Source organism: Martes martes (genome assembly GCF_963455335.1).
Source record: "Martes martes genome assembly, chromosome: 8".
NCBI classification, from domain to species: Eukaryota; Metazoa; Chordata; class Mammalia; order Carnivora; family Mustelidae; genus Martes; species Martes martes.
Window position 1 is genome coordinate 16140184 of NC_137895.1, and position 18558 is coordinate 16158741.

The following is an 18558-nucleotide window of genomic DNA, read 5'->3' on the forward strand; positions in this document are numbered from 1 at the left end:
CAGAGGCTGTAGGGTGAGCCGTAGGCTTGGATGATGGGGCATTCCACCTCCTGCCTTCTCCTCCCCCTCAACTTCTGGCCAGGGGCAGTGGGGCTGCTACAAGACACGTCCACAGGATGTAGCAGAGGTCCCAGACTCACAAAGTGTGGCTGCCCCTGTAAAGGAACCCCTTGAGAATGGCCAGACCCTCATCAACGGCCCAGCAAGGCATGTGGGCCCCGGTCCTCAGAGGGACCCTGCACAGCATCCGTGTTGCTTGGGCCCACCCTAGCTCCACGTGTGTGTGACAACCAGCCCTCCAGGGGACTCTAATGTACTCTCAAGTTTGAGAACCACAGTGTTAGAGAAACAGCTGCTCCATGATGCAGAAACCGAGGCAGGGCTCATTTCTAGCATCAGTTATTTATGGAAATACCTATAGTCGAAGCAGTTCACGTTTTTCTTCTCAGGTTCAAGTGCCCTAAGCCAGCCTTCTCAGCCAGCAAGCAGATCCTGATCGAGGCCCTTTCAAGGGCAGGGGGTGGCTGAATTGATCTGACAAGGGCTGTTGGTTAATTCTACCCAGTGTTCTCATTCATTCACGTGACCACTCGTTGCTCTTACAAAAATGTACTGAGTACTTATGTCCCAGGTACTGTTCTAGTGGGACGAGTCTATGTTTTATTGTCCCAAGCAGGCTTTGGTTCGGGTGAGCCAACTGCTCTTCCGGTGGCAATTATGTGACCTTGGGCTAGTGACTTAACCTGTCTGAGGGTCAGTTCTCTTACCTATAAAATGGGGGCCAGTAGCTCACTACTTTCTAGATAAGGTTGTGAGGATTAAATCAGATAAGGGATAAAATCACTAAGTGCAGTGGCAGGTACAGATGCTCAATAAGTAATATTGTCCTGCTGTGATGTTTAGGGCTCTGAGAGGTCCTTAATGACTGGAGTATCACCTTCTTTGGGAGGTGTTAGAAGAGAAGGTCATGGCCAGATTGCATACACCAGTGATTCCAAGTGCTGGATACACATTAAAATCTCATGGGATGTCTGTAAAAAATGCTGAGACCCGAGCCTTACCCCTGGGGATTTAGATTTAATTGGCCAGACTGAGAAATATGGACTTAATCCTGCAACCAGGAGGAAATGAGCCCTGCTCTTGAAACTTGTCTTGGTCTGATCATTTGTCATCAGAGAATTCCAGAGAAGAACGTGTGTCTGGCAGTGATCACCAGTGAGCAGGGAGTGATACCTTTGGGCTTGGGTTTACTTACTTGGCCATTTGGTTGCTGCCCTCATCAGGGACTTAGAGCCCCATGAAACAGTTTGTTGAACTTGGCAAAGGGGTGTATTATGCTTGTGTTTACTCTTTTGAACCCATGGCGAATCGCTGAGCATTTTAACACACTCCCCTTGCTGCCAGACCCACAAGTTCCACATGAAGTCTCTGCAGGCTCCATCCAAGAGGAAGGACTCGCCCTGGTTCATAACACAGCACCAGAGCTCCCTTCACTTTCAGTCACATGCGCGAGCTCTTCAGCTGTGAATCTGTCCAGCCACGTTTCTAATGAGTTTCCTATTAAGTTAGCTGTTTGACCTTCAAGTGTATTATTTTCATTGTTTTCATTTGATTACACCCAAGTCATTTTTCTAGAGGCTGGAGATTAGAAATGAAACAACTGAAAACTCATGCTGCTCCCTGGCTGTCTCGCCTCGCCCTCTTGGGCTTCCTGGAATTCAACATTTTCTAGTGCCTCAAATAATACCACTTGTACTTGAACTTAATTTTTTTTTAAAAGATTTTATTTATTTTTTGACGGAGAGAGAAATCACAAGTAGGCAGAGAGACAGGCAGAGCGGTGGTGGGGGGTGGGGTGGGGATGGGGGGAAGCAGACTCCCTGCTGAGCAGAGCTCCCTGCTGAGCAGAGCACCCCATGTGGGGCTTGATCCCAGGAGCCGGGGATCATGACCTGAGGCAAAGGCAGAGGCTTAACCCACTGAGCCACCCAGGTGCCCCTTGAAGTTAATTTTTTAAGGAAAAAAAAAAATGGAACCGTGTTGTGTAATTTAGGATCGTTTTGAACTTGAGTGTGATGGCTCTGTTAATTTGCCTCAGTGGTCAACAGCATGCATGGAGGACGCTCCCCTGATGATTTCTGACAGCGGGTTCTTCTGGCAGGGATGGCTCTGAGGCTGGGATCCATGCTTTGGAACTCCACTGGGATCTAAAGAGTGGACCCTCATTAGGAGAGTTAAGCTTGCCTCCACCTCAGGCTTGGCTGCAAGTCCCTTGACATCCCCAAGACTTAGTCTGCCTTTTCTCTGTTCTCCCACTTCCCTGTCATCCTTCAAGGGCACACATGTGATCTCAGGTGCAGATTTTGCTAATACCTGTCCTTAATAATCCTGGATTTGATTCAGGCATGACTAAGGCTTACTGCCTACTAATAACAGGCTAACCCACAGATGCGTGCTGTGATAACCTTCACAATGACAATCGGTGGTCTTCACCTTAACAGATGAAGAAACTGAGGCTCAGAAAGTTTCGGTAACTTGCCAAGGTCACTCAGTTGGTATGTGGCAGAGCCTGGATTTGAACCCAGGTAACCTGGCTCCGGGAAGTCAGGCTCTTCACGCCAACACTGTGTTGCACGATGAGGTGGGCCTGAATTTAGAGTTCATAGGGGAGTCCTGAGCCATCCATAGTGGGGCAAGCAATGGTGAGAAGCAGAGGTGTGATAAGCACAGGGCTGACTTTCCCACCTTGGCTGCTGGTAAGGGTGGGATGAGCCCCTGGAGCAAAGCCTTGGGTGGGGAGGGCAACAGTAGGGCTGTCTTCACAGGTGATGGGTTTTTACCACATTCATTGGCTGAATTGGAGAAGCCTTTTTTTTCTCAGAGTTCACTGCGTCAAGTACAAGAGGGTTAGCGTCAGCCTGGGGTGGTTCTGAGGTGTTCTGACCAATTGTAGGGCTCTCAGATTCCCATGGTGTCAGTGTGTGTGTGAGACAAAAGGCCAGACAGAGCAAATGATTGGGGAGACCGTGGGGTATGGCTGGTGAGTGTGTGGTGATGGTCGATGGACCATCACCTCACAGTCCTGCTTGTTCCCATGGAAATATCCCCAGGATGGTTGTGGAAGGAGGGTGGAATCCAATGGCTCGACGAACATGGTGCCATTGATTCTCTCTCCCATGTAGCTCCTTCCTTTATCCTGGCCACATTCCCTGCCCTCCTAGGATTTGTTATTGGACCCCCGGATAGCACTGTTGGTCTTAGCAGGAATGAATGGTTCTTCTTGGCAAGACATCTGCATCCCCTCTTCTTATATACTTTCTTACTATTTTTTCTGCCTTCTGTGGAGTCCACTGCTGGTAGTGGGTGGCCTTGTTGGCTATGGTTCTCCTTGCACATGCCAACCAACATCCAGAGAGAGTTTTGGTTTAAGAAAAGACAATTAGTGAACCAAAGAGCCTTTCATTGTCCTGACCAGGAAACACATTGATTCAACTTGGACCAACTCATTGTCAGTGGGAGAGCTGCCAGCCCAGTATAATTTTGTCACTCTCACTGCCATGGGCTTTTAGACTTAGGGGATCAGAAGACCATTTTGTGAAGCCCTGAGCCTATGAGGTGCTTGAAATTTAGTTCTGGGGAGGAAATTCTTGAAGAATCGATCTTGCATTGACTAAAGGACCTAATTAGGTTGCAGACAGTTCTTGCAAAGGAAAGAACACTCATTTCTGAAATGAAAAATAAGCTACTTTCCATGAGGATCGTATGACCTCTAGAAAAGCGCACCCCGGAGGAGTGGAATGGTCCATCTGTCTGAGGTGTCAGGAAAGCAGTAAAAATGCTGTCATGTGGGGAGGCAACCCCATGGAAAGAATGAACTAACTTAAGATATGGGGTTGATTGAAAGCAAAGGCATGAGGAGAATCTTGACTGGTCCACTCTAGGCTGTTGGCCTTTTTGCTTAAAACCAACAAATGAATCTTCCTCTTCTGAGGTTACATGTAAAGCAAAGACAACCTCCTTTTTTTTTTGTAACCTGCTGTCCATGCAGCATTCTGTAAAGGGATTTCCATCCTCTCCCTTCCTAAAGCCCATTTTTGTCCAAATGGCCTTGCGTCTTTGGTTCTAGAATGGCTGACGGACAGTTAAAATCCCAAGATCTCCTCACTCGTCAGCATTTCTCCTGGGCCAGAGCATTGTTTTGTAATCCTCATTTGCTCAAGTCATACAAATTGTGTTATTCACCCCAGGGGCAACAGGAGGGAGTTGTTAGGAGTTGGGTAATTAGCATGGTTGGGAAAGCTAGACAATCAGAAGGCAGAGCCGGACCGTCAAACTGAACATCTGATGAAATTCAGAATTAATTTGGAGAAGTAGCTGTTGCTATAGGAACCAATCCCCACTCTCCCTTGAAATGGAAAATAAACAGAAAGCAAGAGAAATCATTCAACTTGGTGTCTGGGAAGAAGGCCTTTCTGTGGGACAGTGGAAGAGAGCAGACAGAACCTGGACATCGGTCTATGCGGAAACAATGGTAAAACCATCCTAGGCTAGCAAAACCCGAGGCATTTTGGGTGGTTCGCTTGCATGCTTGTTTCTCTAGGAACTTTCTCAGGCCATGTGCATTATCTCACTGATTTTTCTCTCTGATCATTTGGTCCTTAAAATCTGTATCATACAGGTTAGCACTTGGTTTATTTTATGAACACTACTGTGCTATCCAGCTGCACTGCAGCCCCTCCAGGGCAAAGACTTTGCCTCATGTTGCATTCTTATCCCCTTTAACAAATGCTTCAGATTGATTAAAAAAAAAAAAAAGCATTTTCAAAAAAAAAAAAACCAGTGATACTGGTGTCTTTAACGAAGGAGACTATTGAATATTATGCAAGGAAAGTAAATGGATGATGGAGGCAGGTGATGGGGAGTCGTGGGAAGAACAGAAGCTTTTGAGTCCCATACATTTGGGATCAAATCCTTCCTGGTTATCTGCCCAACAGAAATATGTACAGATGAGCTTCAAAAGAAAGTTTACAGCAGCACTCTTCATAATGACCCTCACCTGGAAACAACCCAAATATCCATCAACAGTAGAATGGATACAGCCTCGGTACATTCATAAAATGGATTACTCTATAGCAGAGTGAACAGTCGTCCATTACATGGAACAAACATGGATTATTCTTACACTGTTGAGCCAATGAAGCCAGACACAAAGGAATATATTCAGCATGATTCCATGTGTAGACAATTGGTAGAATTTATCTATGGAACTGACTTATAATCATCCTATTCATGGTATTGGCTTATAGATGTGCTTGGGAAGATGGTTAGTGACAGCAAAAGGACACAGGGAAGGTAGGCCTTGCTGGGTGCTGATACTGTTTCCCCGTCTAAGTGCCATTCCCTATTTACAAAGTAGGGATAATGTTAATACCTACCTCCTAGGATTGTTGGGATTAAATGTGACAATCCAAGGCATTGAGGAGTTGTTCAATACGTGTTACCTATTGTTCCCAGTAATAAGCCTTCTGAGGAAGGAGAGATCACTGTCCAGCATGGAAGTCTCTTGGGAAGAAGGGTGCTCTGGGCCGTTTCATAGCCCAGGATGCTGAGTGCTTGCCCTGTCCTTTATTCCATCTGTTTGTTGTTCTTGGGCCCATCTGACTCCCCCCCATAGAGCTCCTTGTGGGCGTTCAAGGCCTCAGTGGCTCATTCATAGCTTGCCTCTCCTTTCTTGTCCCTTAGTCCCCAGCCCCTGCCATCCCCTGGTGGTTCTGCTCCTGCTTCGACCCTTGTTCCTGCTGCTGCCTCTGCCGGGCCTGCCTTTCCCTCTCTTCCCCTAGTAAAGTCTTCTCTCAGTAGCCCCAGTGCCAGGCCCACAGCGAATTCTTTATACGAGTGTATTGTTAGAACTAAAGCCTGGATCTGCCACACATGGACATGGCCCCCGTGCTGTGGGCTCACTCACGCTGAGCTAAGTTTCTCTTCAGCGTTTTGATTTTCCTGGTAGGGCCTGGCATGTCAAGGGCCATAGTTTTCCTTACCGTTCTGGAGCCACCGGGCTTCTGGGTAAAACTGTCTGGCCAAGAGACACAGGCTTTCATTTTTCAGAAAGGAAACCCTTCCCAACTGGTGGAAAATAAGCTTTTGCTTAGTGACTAATAACATAAACACAGACAAGATTTCTGGGCTTATAAATAACCAGTTGTAAAAGTGCCCAAGGGAAGCGGCCCTTTTTGCCAGAAGAATGGCCAGGAGGGTTCCTATCACCTCCCTGATAGTGACCCTAACGTGGGCAAGGAGCCTTGGGCCAAGAGCGCGGAAGCTGGTCATTCTTCAGGACAAATTCCCAAGGCCTTGCTCTTATACATTAGAAATCCTGGGCTATTCTGGAAAAATAATAGTTGATCTCTAAAGCCCTTCCTGATCGAAAATTTTGTGATTCTGTGGCAGCCACACCACATTTTTGAAAAATTTATTTTTATTTTTTTAAATGTACAAGTGTTTCTCAGAAGTAGGCTTTTTTTTTTTTTTTTAGATTTATTTATTTATTTGAGAGAGAGTGTGTGCTCATGTCAGGCAGAGAGGAGGGGCAGAGGGAGAGAGAGAAACCCGAGCAGATTTCATGCTGAGCTCAGAGCTAGGCTCGATCCTACGACCCTGAGATCACCCCCCGAGCTGAAACCAAGAGTCAGACACTCCGCCGACTGAGCCACCCAGGTGTTCCAGCCACAACACGTTTTAAAGAGGGATGGCAGCCCCGAGAGAAAAGTCTTAGGGTTTTGTTTTGCAGGAGCTGGCTAAGAGGCAGATGGCTAGTTCTGAGGATAGCTTCCCATGATTGAGCATTGGCCGAGGTACCCTGCCAAAGGAGCGGGTCCTGGGAGCTTCCCAAGTGCCCTGCATCTGACTGATGAGGAGACCGAGGTTCTGGGGGGGTGGGTGTCAGGTATGTGTAAAATGGCGTAGTGGCTAGGAGCGTGGCACGTGTGGTCCGACTGCAGGCTTAGGTCTGCCTTTGCCTCAGACTCGCTCTCTGGCCATGGTAGTCACTAACCTGGCTGTACTTAGAATTTCTCATGGGCACAACAAGGATACTCACAGGACCGAAGCCGTAAGATGTAATTCAAGCAAAGTGCTTATTAGCTCAGTGCCTGTGCACAGTAGGCCTTCAGTAAGGGCCGCTGTTATCAGAAAGGACTCGAAGCTTCATACCTAACACCATGGGGTCTCCTTGATGGATCACTGGTGTACCACGTCTAGAACTGCTATTTGCCTTTAGTTAATCAAGGGTTTCAGTGAGGGTCTTGACCTTGAGGCTTGGCTGTGGGAGGGGTGGAGGTGGGGTCTCAGAGCCCCATGTGGCCACTGGGACAGCTCCCTCACCTGGCTGCCCCCGAGGCCTGCCTCTCGTCTCATTCACCCTTGTTTACCAGTCCAGCTTCCTGGTTGTTCCTTCTGATAGCAGGAGGGAGGTTGAAATGGTCAAATCAACTGGCAAAATTCAGCGTCAAAGAAGCCAGACCCTCCAAGGGCAATCAGTTATTAGCATTTTCCAAAAAAAAAAAAATTTGCTGATGCCTGATCACAGGACACTTTTTTCCTGCAGAATATCTTACGGGACCCGTGCTGTATGGCATGTGCATGTGGAGCTGTTCCCCAGCCCCTTCTAAATACAGAAAGTCAGCTGAGGGGCAGGAGAGAAAGGCAGGAAAGCAGCCAGGATGGAGATTCAGAGCAAGCGGAGTGCAGGGACAGGACGTCAGCCAGGAGAATCAGGCTGCGTTTTAGAGGTGGTGTAGCAGGACTCACTGATGGAGACTCCTCGCGGAGTCAAATATCTGATGTTGAGATGAATGCTGCTTGTCTCTGTGTGATACCACGCTGGCCAGTTGGAAAGGGAGGAATCCCATCACCGAAACAGTCCTTTTGTCTGCATGAGACCAGCGAGCCATTCTTTCTGATAGTCACTGAAGGGACCTGTGACTTTGGCCTCCTTTAGGGATGGATCAGACTTCTTAGGGGTATGAGCCTCTTCGCTTATTTCCCTGTCAAAGTACTCTCCTTCTTTCTTCCTCCCCCGCTTTTAAAAATTAGAAAGCCCGCTGCCCTCTCCCGGCCTATCATTCCATCATTTTCGGAGCCTGAGCCACGCGTCCGAGGCAGCTTTCCTAGGTTCCAAAGTTTATTGTTAATGAAAAGGGCACAACAGGCTGAAATCCCTGGCAGGAGCCAAGGCTTCAGGGTACACCGAGGCCAGCAGACGCAGGAGCAGCCAATTTTATCTGGCTGTTCTCTTTCCTCCTCCTCCCTGCTCTCCTCCTTTCCCCCTTCCTTTTATCAGAGAGGTTTGGCTGGACTTGAAGGAGCCAAGAAGGAACTGGAGGGCCTTGCGCTTCTAACAGCCAGTGACAAGGTGTGGGAGGACAGAGGACCCAGGCCTGGGGCATGTTCCAGTTCAATTCCATTCTCATTGAGTGTGTCTAGGAGTCTGGCTCAGTGCTACGGCCCTGGGGTCCAATAATATCAATAGTAACAATAATAGCTCATGTCACTGCGTGCATGCTGTAAGTGTAGGCCTTGTTCTAAGCATTTAACATACCCAATATCAATAAACACTCCCAACAGTTCTAAGAAGTACCGAGTAGTAGAAGTATAAGAAGCAGTATTATTTACATTTTATAGTTGCCGAAACTGAGGCACAGAGAGGGCAAGCCACTCCCCCAGAGTCACACAGCAAGTAAGAGGCAGATCCAGGAATCCCACTTAGGAGGGTCTGATTCTAAAAGTAAACTTTTTAGGGCGCCTGGGTGGCTCAGTGGGTTGAGCCTCTGCCTTCGGCTCAGGTCATGATCTCAGGATCCTGGGATCGAGTCCCGCATCGGGCTCTCTGCTCGGCAGGGAGCCTGCTTCCTCCTCTCTCTCTCTCTCTGCCTCTCTGCCTACTTCTGATCTCTCTCTGTCAAATAAATAAATAAAATCTTAAAAAAAAAAAAAAAAAAAAAAAAAAAAAATAAAAGTAAACTTTTTATACCTAAATTTCCAGACTCACAGTCCAGGCAGAAGAAAGGGATATGTAAACCAGCAAATAAATCCATGTAATTTGAAAGTGCTATCATACAAGTATGGGGTAGCACAGAGAGGGTGGCAAATAGAACCCATATTTGAGTTCAATCTTGACAGATGGGCTGGAGTTTCCCCCACAGGTAAGGCAGGTAGTAGAGGCAGAGGGAAGGAGGTGGGAAACAGCAGTGTGTATGCGTGTGTGTGTGCGCGTGCGCATTTACAAGCATTTGGGAAAACAATTTCCATGGTGGTGTGGGGGTTGGGTGGGAAGGGACTGAGGCAGGGAACCCAGCTTGGGGTGATTGCAATGTCCTGACATGCCACCAGGCTGTGGCATCGTGGGTCTCTGTCCATGCCGGAAGCCAGAGATGAGCCCTGTCCAGTCTGGCGGGCTCAGCCAAACTGCGTAAATCTCTTAATTTCTTCAGGTCTCAGTGTCCCCATTGTTTTTAGTGGTAAAATTAGTGGTATTTCCCTGAAAGTTTGTTGCAAGATCTAAATGAGTCAGTACATGTCAGGTACTCAAAACCCTGCAGGAGCTTGGCGCATAGTAAGGGCAAGGTAATTCTTTCCTGAATTGTTCAGAATGCACTTAGGGAGTTTTGAGTTCACTCATTTGATAATTGTGAATGGAACCCCTCTGTCAGCCTTCTGAGTGCTGGGGAGACATCTGTGAATGAAGCAGAGCAACACTCATGTACACTCTAGTGGGGAGACAGACTAAATAAATACACAGAACACAGAGAATAGGGCTGGGATGGATCCACGGGCTCAAACAGGACCTGCGGGGCCACGTTTGGAACTTTGGGTTCTATTCTGAGTGAGATGGAAAGTCTAGAAAGATTTGAGCAAAGAGGTGACAAGTCCAGCTACCCATTTTGGGTTCAGAGTAGCTTGTGAGGTCTGGGTTGCTGGTCCCTATCGAACGGTTCATAGAAGGTAGGTGTTATCCATTGTCCTGTCGACAGGGGGCTGTTCTTGGAGGCGGGGCGCAGGAGAATGGTCTTGGTGAAGGGTGTGGGGCCCTCAGGAATGAGAGGCAGGCACCTTCCCCTTAAGGTTGCCCAGGTGTGTCCGGTAACAAGAGCGGTGATGTCATTGTCCACCTGGCTGGAACACTCGCCCAGCTTCTCGTGACGTGGAATGGCCTGACTTGTGTCCTGACCGGTCACCCTTGGTCCCTGCTCAGTGACATCTCCGTTGTCCCCCCTTGCACCCTCTGGAGCCATAAGCGGGCTTGTTGGATAAACAGAGTTTTGTGTGTTGCTGTCCCCCCCACAGTGTTTGAGAACAAAGATAAGATTGTGATCATCATGGAGTACGCAAGCAAGGGGGAGCTGTACGATTACATCAGCGAGCGGAGACGCCTCAGTGAGAGGGAGACCAGACACTTCTTCCGGCAGATCGTCTCCGCTGTGCACTATTGTCACAAGGTATGGCCGAGCCCCGCCACAGCTTTGGTCACTGATGGTTTTGATGGTCATGTGATTGTTTTCACAGTATACAGGTGATACCCATTGTTGTCTGCATGGAGAATTTATGAAATAGAAGAAAATCACCATCACACGTAATTCTGGAACCCCGGCATAACCCATGATGGACATTTTTGTTCGTTTCTTTCCCATCTCCAACTCCTAACACGTTTTTTTATTTGAACTTCTTATTTTGAATAATTTCAGGTGTACAGTAAAGTTTTCAAGCTGGTTCAAGAGTGTTCCCGTATGCCCACTTGCTTTATCCTAATGGGAACAGCTTATTTTACTATAATACATTTGTTGAAACCGAGACACCAACATTCGGGTGGTGTTATTAACAAAACTCCAGATTTTTTTTAGATTTTCCCCAGTTTCTCTGCCAATGACCTTCCTCCATTTCAGGACCCAGAGTACCGCAGTGTGTATATTTTTACATTTGTGTCTTGCCTTGTCACTTAGTATTTTAATCTGAACACGTTCCTCTGTTACTAAAAATTCTCTGCAATTATTGTCATTGTTGGACATTTAAGGCTGGTTCCAATTTCTTTGTATATTAACCTTTTCCTCTCATTTGAGTGATTCACCTGAGGGAAATTCCAGAAGTGAAGTCACTGGCGGTGAACCTTCCTGTGCTCTTGGTATCTTTCCTTGCATAGGTCATTTCCACGTGGGTTACGTACCTACACACACATTTTATCTACACACACATAATAAAGCCAGGTTAGCTTACCATTTGTCTCTGGAGAGGCAAATGAAGTACGCAGCTAATTCCAAGACGTGTATCAGCCATCGTCATTGTTCATCATGTTAGTCATGATTCCCATCGTACTCGTACTTTCCACCAGAACAGTCACACCTGGAACAGTCTTTTACTTTGAGGACAATAATGACTTGAATCCAACATGGCATCCAAAATAGAGTCAGCTTCTTCGTTCAAATGCTTGCAACGCGGGGCCTTCCGGTTTGTTAAATATCCCGGTTAATCGAGAGCAGTTCCATACGTAATTAGAAGATACTACTCAAATCTAAAACCCTTAACCCATGTGAACCCTGTCGGGCTTCTCTTTGCCGACTCAAAAGGCACTGATGACTCAGATCATGCGGGGTTTTGTACATTATCCTCAGGCACGCATCAGCATAAAGCTCTACAGGTCAGATTTCCATTATCCAAGGTGGGTGAATACTTGGGATTTTGTATGAATGGGGCTTTATCAGGCTCATTCCCTCTTACTCTGAAAAGTAGGAACGCAATAATATAAACCCAAACTGCTCCCAGTCTTTAAAACTAGAAACAAATCGGGGACTTTAGATTCTGTAGCCTTTCCCCAGGAGCCTTGGTTTGTGCCTCTCTGAGGTCAAAACACATCCAGGAAGGTTTGTGTTGGAGAAAGGAGTAGAAATACAGCTTTCATCTCTTCAGCCGGTGCTTTTGGAGATAGTAGGGACTGTCAAATGGAAAGGAAAATAAACAAGAAAGCACCAGGTCTAATAAACAGGCCGATCGTGAACTAAAGGAATCTCAATTGAAAGGCAGAAGTGTTCTAGCCCGTTGGTTTGCTTGAAAGAGCAGCTTCAATCTCAAATGTCCTTTATGCCGAATGACATGGAGAACTGACTCCCTGCTATTGGTCCGCCCAGCCCGAAGTAGCTGGTTCTTTCCGTTCCATCTCTGCCCGTGCCCTCCCCTATCCCATTGAAAGATCACTAGGTTTTACGAAGATTTGTGCATATCCGTTGTTACTGTGGGGGTAGACCAGCAGGCTATGGGTTAATGAGTCCTTTTCAGCCTCAGCGGGGCTGCCTGCCTGTCAGTGCGGGTTCGTTTCCAGACTTGCCAGAGTTTGCTAGAACGGAGAGGTTGCATGGCAGGGCAATGCCATGCTTGGGTCAGCCCGGTGGCTAGGGTCTCCTCGGCCCCTCCGCCTTCACCCTCGAGTCTAGCCGAGCAGAGCAGGTCTTGCAGAACATCCCTCCCGACTGTTCAGGAAATGTCCAGTGCAGGCAGGCAGGCAGGCAGACAAGCGGGGCCCGTGAACCCCACATTCTGAGTCTCCAGCAGAGAAATCTGCTTCTTCGCTGAGAAGGGCAGCACAGACAGACATTGTTCGCCCCCGCCCGCGACTCTCTTGCTTTTACACAGTGGAATGACATTCCGACGAAGAATCCCCCTGCTGTTTTACAAGCTCTGGGGGAGAATGGATTCCAGTCATTTTTCCCTCACCACACAGCAAGTGACTAATGCTCTCCTGTCGCTGGTCGCTGGCTGGCGGGGAGCGTCATGACAGCGAGGGGAGCCCTGAAGGATGGAGGCAGAGACCACCAGGGCTGGCGTGTTTCTTTAATCTGTCAAACCTCTCCCTTTGCTCACCCTCCCGCCCCCTCTTTCTGTCTCTCGGGCCGGCCACCCCGTTCATGTCCGCGCCTGTCTTCTCGTTGCAGAACGGCGTGGTCCACCGGGACTTGAAGCTGGAAAACATCCTGCTGGATGACAGCTGCAACATTAAGGTAAGGCTCTTGCCTGTGGACTGATTCCCAGGGCGAGGACTCAAGGTGCCTCAGGCTGCAGCCTCGGAACCAGGCGGGTGCGGGGAGTCACCTCAGTTCAGTCCCAGCCCTCGGATTCGACCAGCATGTATCTATCTCCAGCAACATGCCAGACCTCGATCTTTGTGCTGGGATAAAAAAGATGATGAAAATACCATCCCTGTCCTCAGGAAGCAGTCATCACCGTAAAAACACCTACGACCACAACATATTGCATGTGTATTTCCTATCATGTTTGCTGGCTATCGCTTACCTTTAATCTTCACAACCCTATGAGGTGGGTGCCGTTATTGACATCATTTTGCAGATAGGGAGAACGAGGCACAGAGAGGTTAAGTAACCAACCCGAGGTAACACAGCGGTACCTAAGTGGAGTTGGGGTTTGAGCCCACATGTGTCTGACTCACGGGGGCTTGAGTTGTCAGCAGGGCCCCAGGTTATGTAAGAGTTGGAACTGTCTCCCTGCCAGCCTTCTGTCACTGCGGTGCCATGCCTCCTCCTTGTCTCTCCGGACCCTCCCACCCCTCAAACCAGCCCAGGAACTGGGAAGCTGACTGTGGTGGTGTGTGCTGCTGGGAAAGGAGCATACCGTCCGGTGACAGGGCTGGCTTCCACGGAGAGTGTTTATGCTGGCTGCCGCTGGAGTTGAAGCAAACTCTCCTGGCCCACAGGGTTCAAGCGCCTCCCGCGGGGCACTCTGAATGTCCTTTTGATCACGGCTGCAAAATAAGCAAATACAGTTTCAAAATAAACGCAGCTCGTCGCATGGGTTTCATTATGAAATGGCCTCAGTACTCCTGACACCAGGGGATCCTTGTAATTGGCCACTGGTGACGTTAGTGCCTCATCCCTGGTCCCTGGACAAGGCATGGGAACGACCTTCTGTTGTCCCCTTTCCCGGTTGCTCTTGCTCTCAGTGGAGGGGGTGCATCGCAGGGAGACTGTTTCCTTGCTCCGTGTTTGGATTCTGTTTGCGGATCATGGCGGCCGCCATTAGTCACCATTGTTTCCTTTGAGAGGCTCCTCGAAGTCACATCGGGGATGACCTCTTGTTTTTGCCAGAGGTTGACCTCTTTCTGTGTTAGTCCATAGAATACGGAGGAAACGGTTGGTCAAAGCAGTTCTTCCTAGGATCAGGAAGTGAGAGCGCAAGGTTTCTCCCTTTCTGGATTCTTCTCACAGGAGCCCTAGCTGTCCAGTCAGAAAATTCCCTCCTGTGTGGCTTCCTCGCTTTGTGCCATCAGGAGAGCCACTTCATTGTGTTCCTGCGACGTAACATGAGGGTAGCAGTCATGCTGACAGGCTTGTGTTCAGGACTAAACAAGATACCCTGTGTTTAGCTTTGTACACTGCTGAGCACTGTGTAGTGAGTCAAGATCAAGAGCGGTGACTGTGGAGCTGGGTAGCCTGCACTCGGATTTGAATCACGACTCTGTCCCTGACTAATGGCAGTGTTTTGGGTCAATGACTCCCCTAAGCCTCAGTTTTCTGGCGTATCCGGTAGGGATGCCAATCCTGCCTCTGGGGGTGGTTGTCTAGGGATTCATTTTCTCAGTGAGTAGTTTCCTGAGCAGTTATGTGTGCCATGTCCTGTGCCCGGGGCGCCTGGGGAGTCAGGGGCAAATGTGGGGATTTTCGTACGCAGAGCACATAGCACTCAACTCTTAGTATCCAAGGCCTCTGAGCCAACAGTTGGTCACCAGAGAGGACACTGAATGGGGAGTCAGCTGCTGTGAAGGTGCCTGGGTCCTCAGGAGTGGTGGCCAGGCCACGGCTAGAGAACTGGATTCTGGTCTGAGGGGCACATTTCTAAGGCTTTGTGTCATCTACCCTGGTAACTTTCTCTGCAGATTCTTCCTGCCACCTGCCCCCTGGAGCTCTCCAAACGAAATGGAGTCTTTACAAGGCCTGGAATGTGAGCCTCTGGCTTGGGGATTGGGTTCTGTGGGACAGTGTGACCTCTTGGTCCCATGATGTAGTCCCAGAAGTGATAAGGCACATAGCTTCCTATGGAGTCATAGAATTTCCCAATGGCGGAGAAGAATAGTTAAAATTCTGAAAGCAATTGTGCTGGGAACAATGGGGCAGGAGCCCTGGGGAAGGGAGCATTTGCATGAGCAATGGGGCAGTGGCGTTGAGCCTCCCAGCTCCCAGGACCACATCCTTCCATCTGCGCTCCCTCTCTGTCGTATAGATAAATAGCAGATATATAGAACATTATAAAAATTGAACTTTTGGTCATTTTTTTTCCTCCTTGTCTTTTCCTTAGGAATATCTCCTTCTGGCATTTCCCAAGGTAAAACTCTTGGGAGCGCGTGTGCGCACACACAGACACACATACACACACGTACACAGAAACCAAACCTTCCCTATTCCCCAACACGGATTCTTCCTTCTGCCTGTTCAAGGGATACCACTAGGACCTGAGAATCCTAGAGCTCCAAGAACATCGAGGGTCATTTTCCAGCCCCCTTGTTCGAGTGATGAAGGCCCTGTAGGTCTAGGTCACGTGCAGGGAATCAGAGCAGGCTAACTGTGTCTCTGTTTCCTTGGGGTGTGGCCCAGTGCTTGCCACACAGTAGGTACCCTTAAGTTGTTTGGGTTTGGCGTCAAGGAATGACAGCCAGGAGGAGAACTCCCATGTTTGACTTCTGGGCAAATTCTCTTTCATCATCTCACACGCACTTCCAAGATTTTTTTAAAAAATGCGTTTCAGCTGCTGTTGATTTGCCTTCCGGCTGTATCTGCGTGGCTCTTCCTGACTCAGCCTTTTGCTGGGAGCATATTTAGAAAGGGCACTGTGGTGGCAAAGACAGTGGACACATGGCCACACACCAGCCTCCGTGTTTAGGAGAACCCGTGGCATCAACATCTGGCCCCAGGCCGGGGAGGGGAGAGAAAGCCCACGGGAGATGGGCAGCCAGGTCCCTCTTGGAGCCCCCTCTGCCTCTCTAGCAGTGGTTCCGTCTTCTGTACTCTGGGGGTGGGAGGCCTGTAAAAATGTTACTGGTTTAAACTGGTCACATGTCCTGGTAGTTTGGTGTGAGCCATGTAGCTCATTTCTCCCCTCCTCTCGGCCTGATGTTGATTTGCAAAGAGCACATCTGGCATTGGAAAGTATTTATCTGGCCAGCGCGAGAGGGTGTGGCTTCTAAAAATATTCACATAGTCTGTTGGCAGAAGGAATGAGAGCAATGTGCTTCTTTGGGTTGCATTCCGCCCTCTGGAGAAGCCCGCTAAAGCCTCAGTGGAGTAAGCCTATGTCTACTAAAATAGACACCCAGCATAGCATTAATTTGCAATTAATAAAAATGGGCCAGATTCACATCCCACTCTCTGGGAGAATGGAATGCCGGCAATTCCCATAGAAGGGTCCTGTAAAAATGTCTTACAATAAGAAGAGGTCTAAGCACTGGGGTCAGCTCGCCTCCTCAAAGAGGGCTGGGAATTGGGTGAGCTCCCAGGGCTCAGAGGAGAGGGAGAGAGGGGAAATGGCCTGTTGCTCTAATGACAATGGAATCGCCACAGCTGCGCACAAAAAAGGAGCTTTGAATGGCCTGGGCTAAAAGGGGCTAGAAATCTCGGAGGCCACACTGGGCGGCTTGGGATATGGCCCCTGGGCTTTAATTATATGTGTGTGAGAAGTCTGCATTCAGGTACTAATTAACCCATTGGTTGGTTTGTTCATCCATCCATTTATGTATCTGTTTGTGTGCACGTGTGTGTCCACGCATGCCCACATTCACTCTTCTATTCCTGCACTTAACGCAGTCAGCAAACTGCCTATCTGCCGGGGGCAGGATATACTCGACAAGAGATATTCACTAAGTTCCTGCCGTGCATCTGGCCCCATGCTGGATGCTGGCATTGAACAGTGAGACAGACGGCCGGGTCCTTCTTGAGCTTGGAATCTCACAGTTGTCCAGCCAGCAGTAACATGCTGCCAGGAGAAGGATACGGAGGTGAATGAGAAAGAGAAGGCACTTGCCCTCCAATGGACTTAGAATTCCAGTTGGGGACACAAGCAGCAAACCAGTAAATATAGAACGTAATCGTCTGGTGGCGAAGAGAGTGCATGCAGAGAGCGGAGGCTGGCAGGTGCTGTTTTAGCTAAGGTGGTGGGAGAAAGCAGCTTGTGTAGGACTCACACTCCTCAAACCCAGTGAGCTCTCTCTGGCTTCCTGGCTTATGCACACCTGGATCCCTGCGCTTGGGATGCTCTTCCCACTGCTCTTTGCCTGCCCGCTCCTTTCAGTCTGAGCTTGAGTGCCTCTTCTTCCAGGAAGCCTTCCCTGATCCTCCTTTCTTGGCAGGGCCAGAGCGGCCCTGCTCTGTACCTCATAGTGCCCTGTGTCATGTGTTCTGGCAGTGTTGAATAGGAAGTGCTTCCTTTGTTAACTATAAATGCACCAAAAAGCCTCTGCTGAGGCAGTGGTGATTGAACTTGGTTTTGAAGACTGGGTAGGAGTTTGACAGAAAGAAATGTGCTGACAGCCTTCTACAGGGAAGCAGCAGCAAGCACAGGAATGGGGCATAGAGGCTGGAAAAGGAAAGTAACCTTTCCTGAGCCTCTGCTAGAAGCCAGAGTCCTGTGCCAAACCTTGCACGTGCCTTATCTCATTTGGATCTCAGAATGTCTCTAGCAGGGTGGGTCTGATGATGCCCCATTTTATGGATGGGGAGGTTCCTGCAGCAGATATTAACAATGGGGCTGACTGCAAACCTAAGGCCATTCGACTTTAAGGCCCGGGCACCTGATAAATTCTACCCTCTACTGCTACCACCCAGATTTGCCCCAAATCTAAGAGAGCATCACATGAGGGGACGTTTTCGATCCTTGCTTCAGTCTGCCTTACCTTGTCTGCAGGCAGCTTGCAGACAGCTGTTTCTGGGGAGGTCTCTCCGAGGGCTGATGGTGGCCCATGGCCAGGCTGCCTGAGTCGTGGTGGCCAGAGCACCCATGTAGGGATGTCTGAGTCGAATGTGTGATGAGTCGTGATGGGTTGCTCATTAGGGTCCTCTGAGACGCGGCTTCGTGGAGTGCTCTCAGTTAAGAGCTTCCCCAGATGGCTTGGGGTGGGTCATTTCCCAGCTGGTGCTGAAGCTGCAGGTCCACGGACCTCAGTGGAGCAGGGAAGGATCAATTAACTGCCTGAGTTCAGTGCTCATAAGAGGTAGGGCTGGGATTTGAACCCTCAAACCCTGCATCCTTTACTTCTCCCACCATGCAGTGCTGCCTCTCACTCTGGGCATGCCTATTCCAGAAAAGGGGGATGATAATTCCTCTGGGCTCTGGGGTGGGCACTGGCTTTTAGCAAACCATCGTTAAGCAGACCAAACCACCAGCAGTGTCGTAACTGCTGTTATCTAGAGCCAGCTGGCATGGGAACTGTTCCAAGGGCTCTTCATGCCTGTTTTTCAGTCCCCACACAGCTTTCTGAGGTGGGTTCTATGATTATTCCCACCTTGCAGATGA

At 49.0% G+C, this 18558-nt stretch overlaps 1 protein-coding gene across 1 annotated transcript in view; it reads left to right on the top strand.

Moving 5' to 3' along the window:
• NUAK1 (NUAK family kinase 1) overlaps positions 1-18558 on the top strand; it is a gene marked incomplete at its 5' end in the record, with an annotated part of 70497 nt that overhangs the window by 38847 nt on the left and 13092 nt on the right. The window contains 2 exons of the mRNA XM_080811020.1: positions 10345-10496; positions 12978-13043. Coding sequence (XP_080667146.1) covers positions 10345-10496; positions 12978-13043 — 218 coding nt within the window. The remainder of the gene's footprint in view (positions 1-10344; positions 10497-12977; positions 13044-18558) is intronic.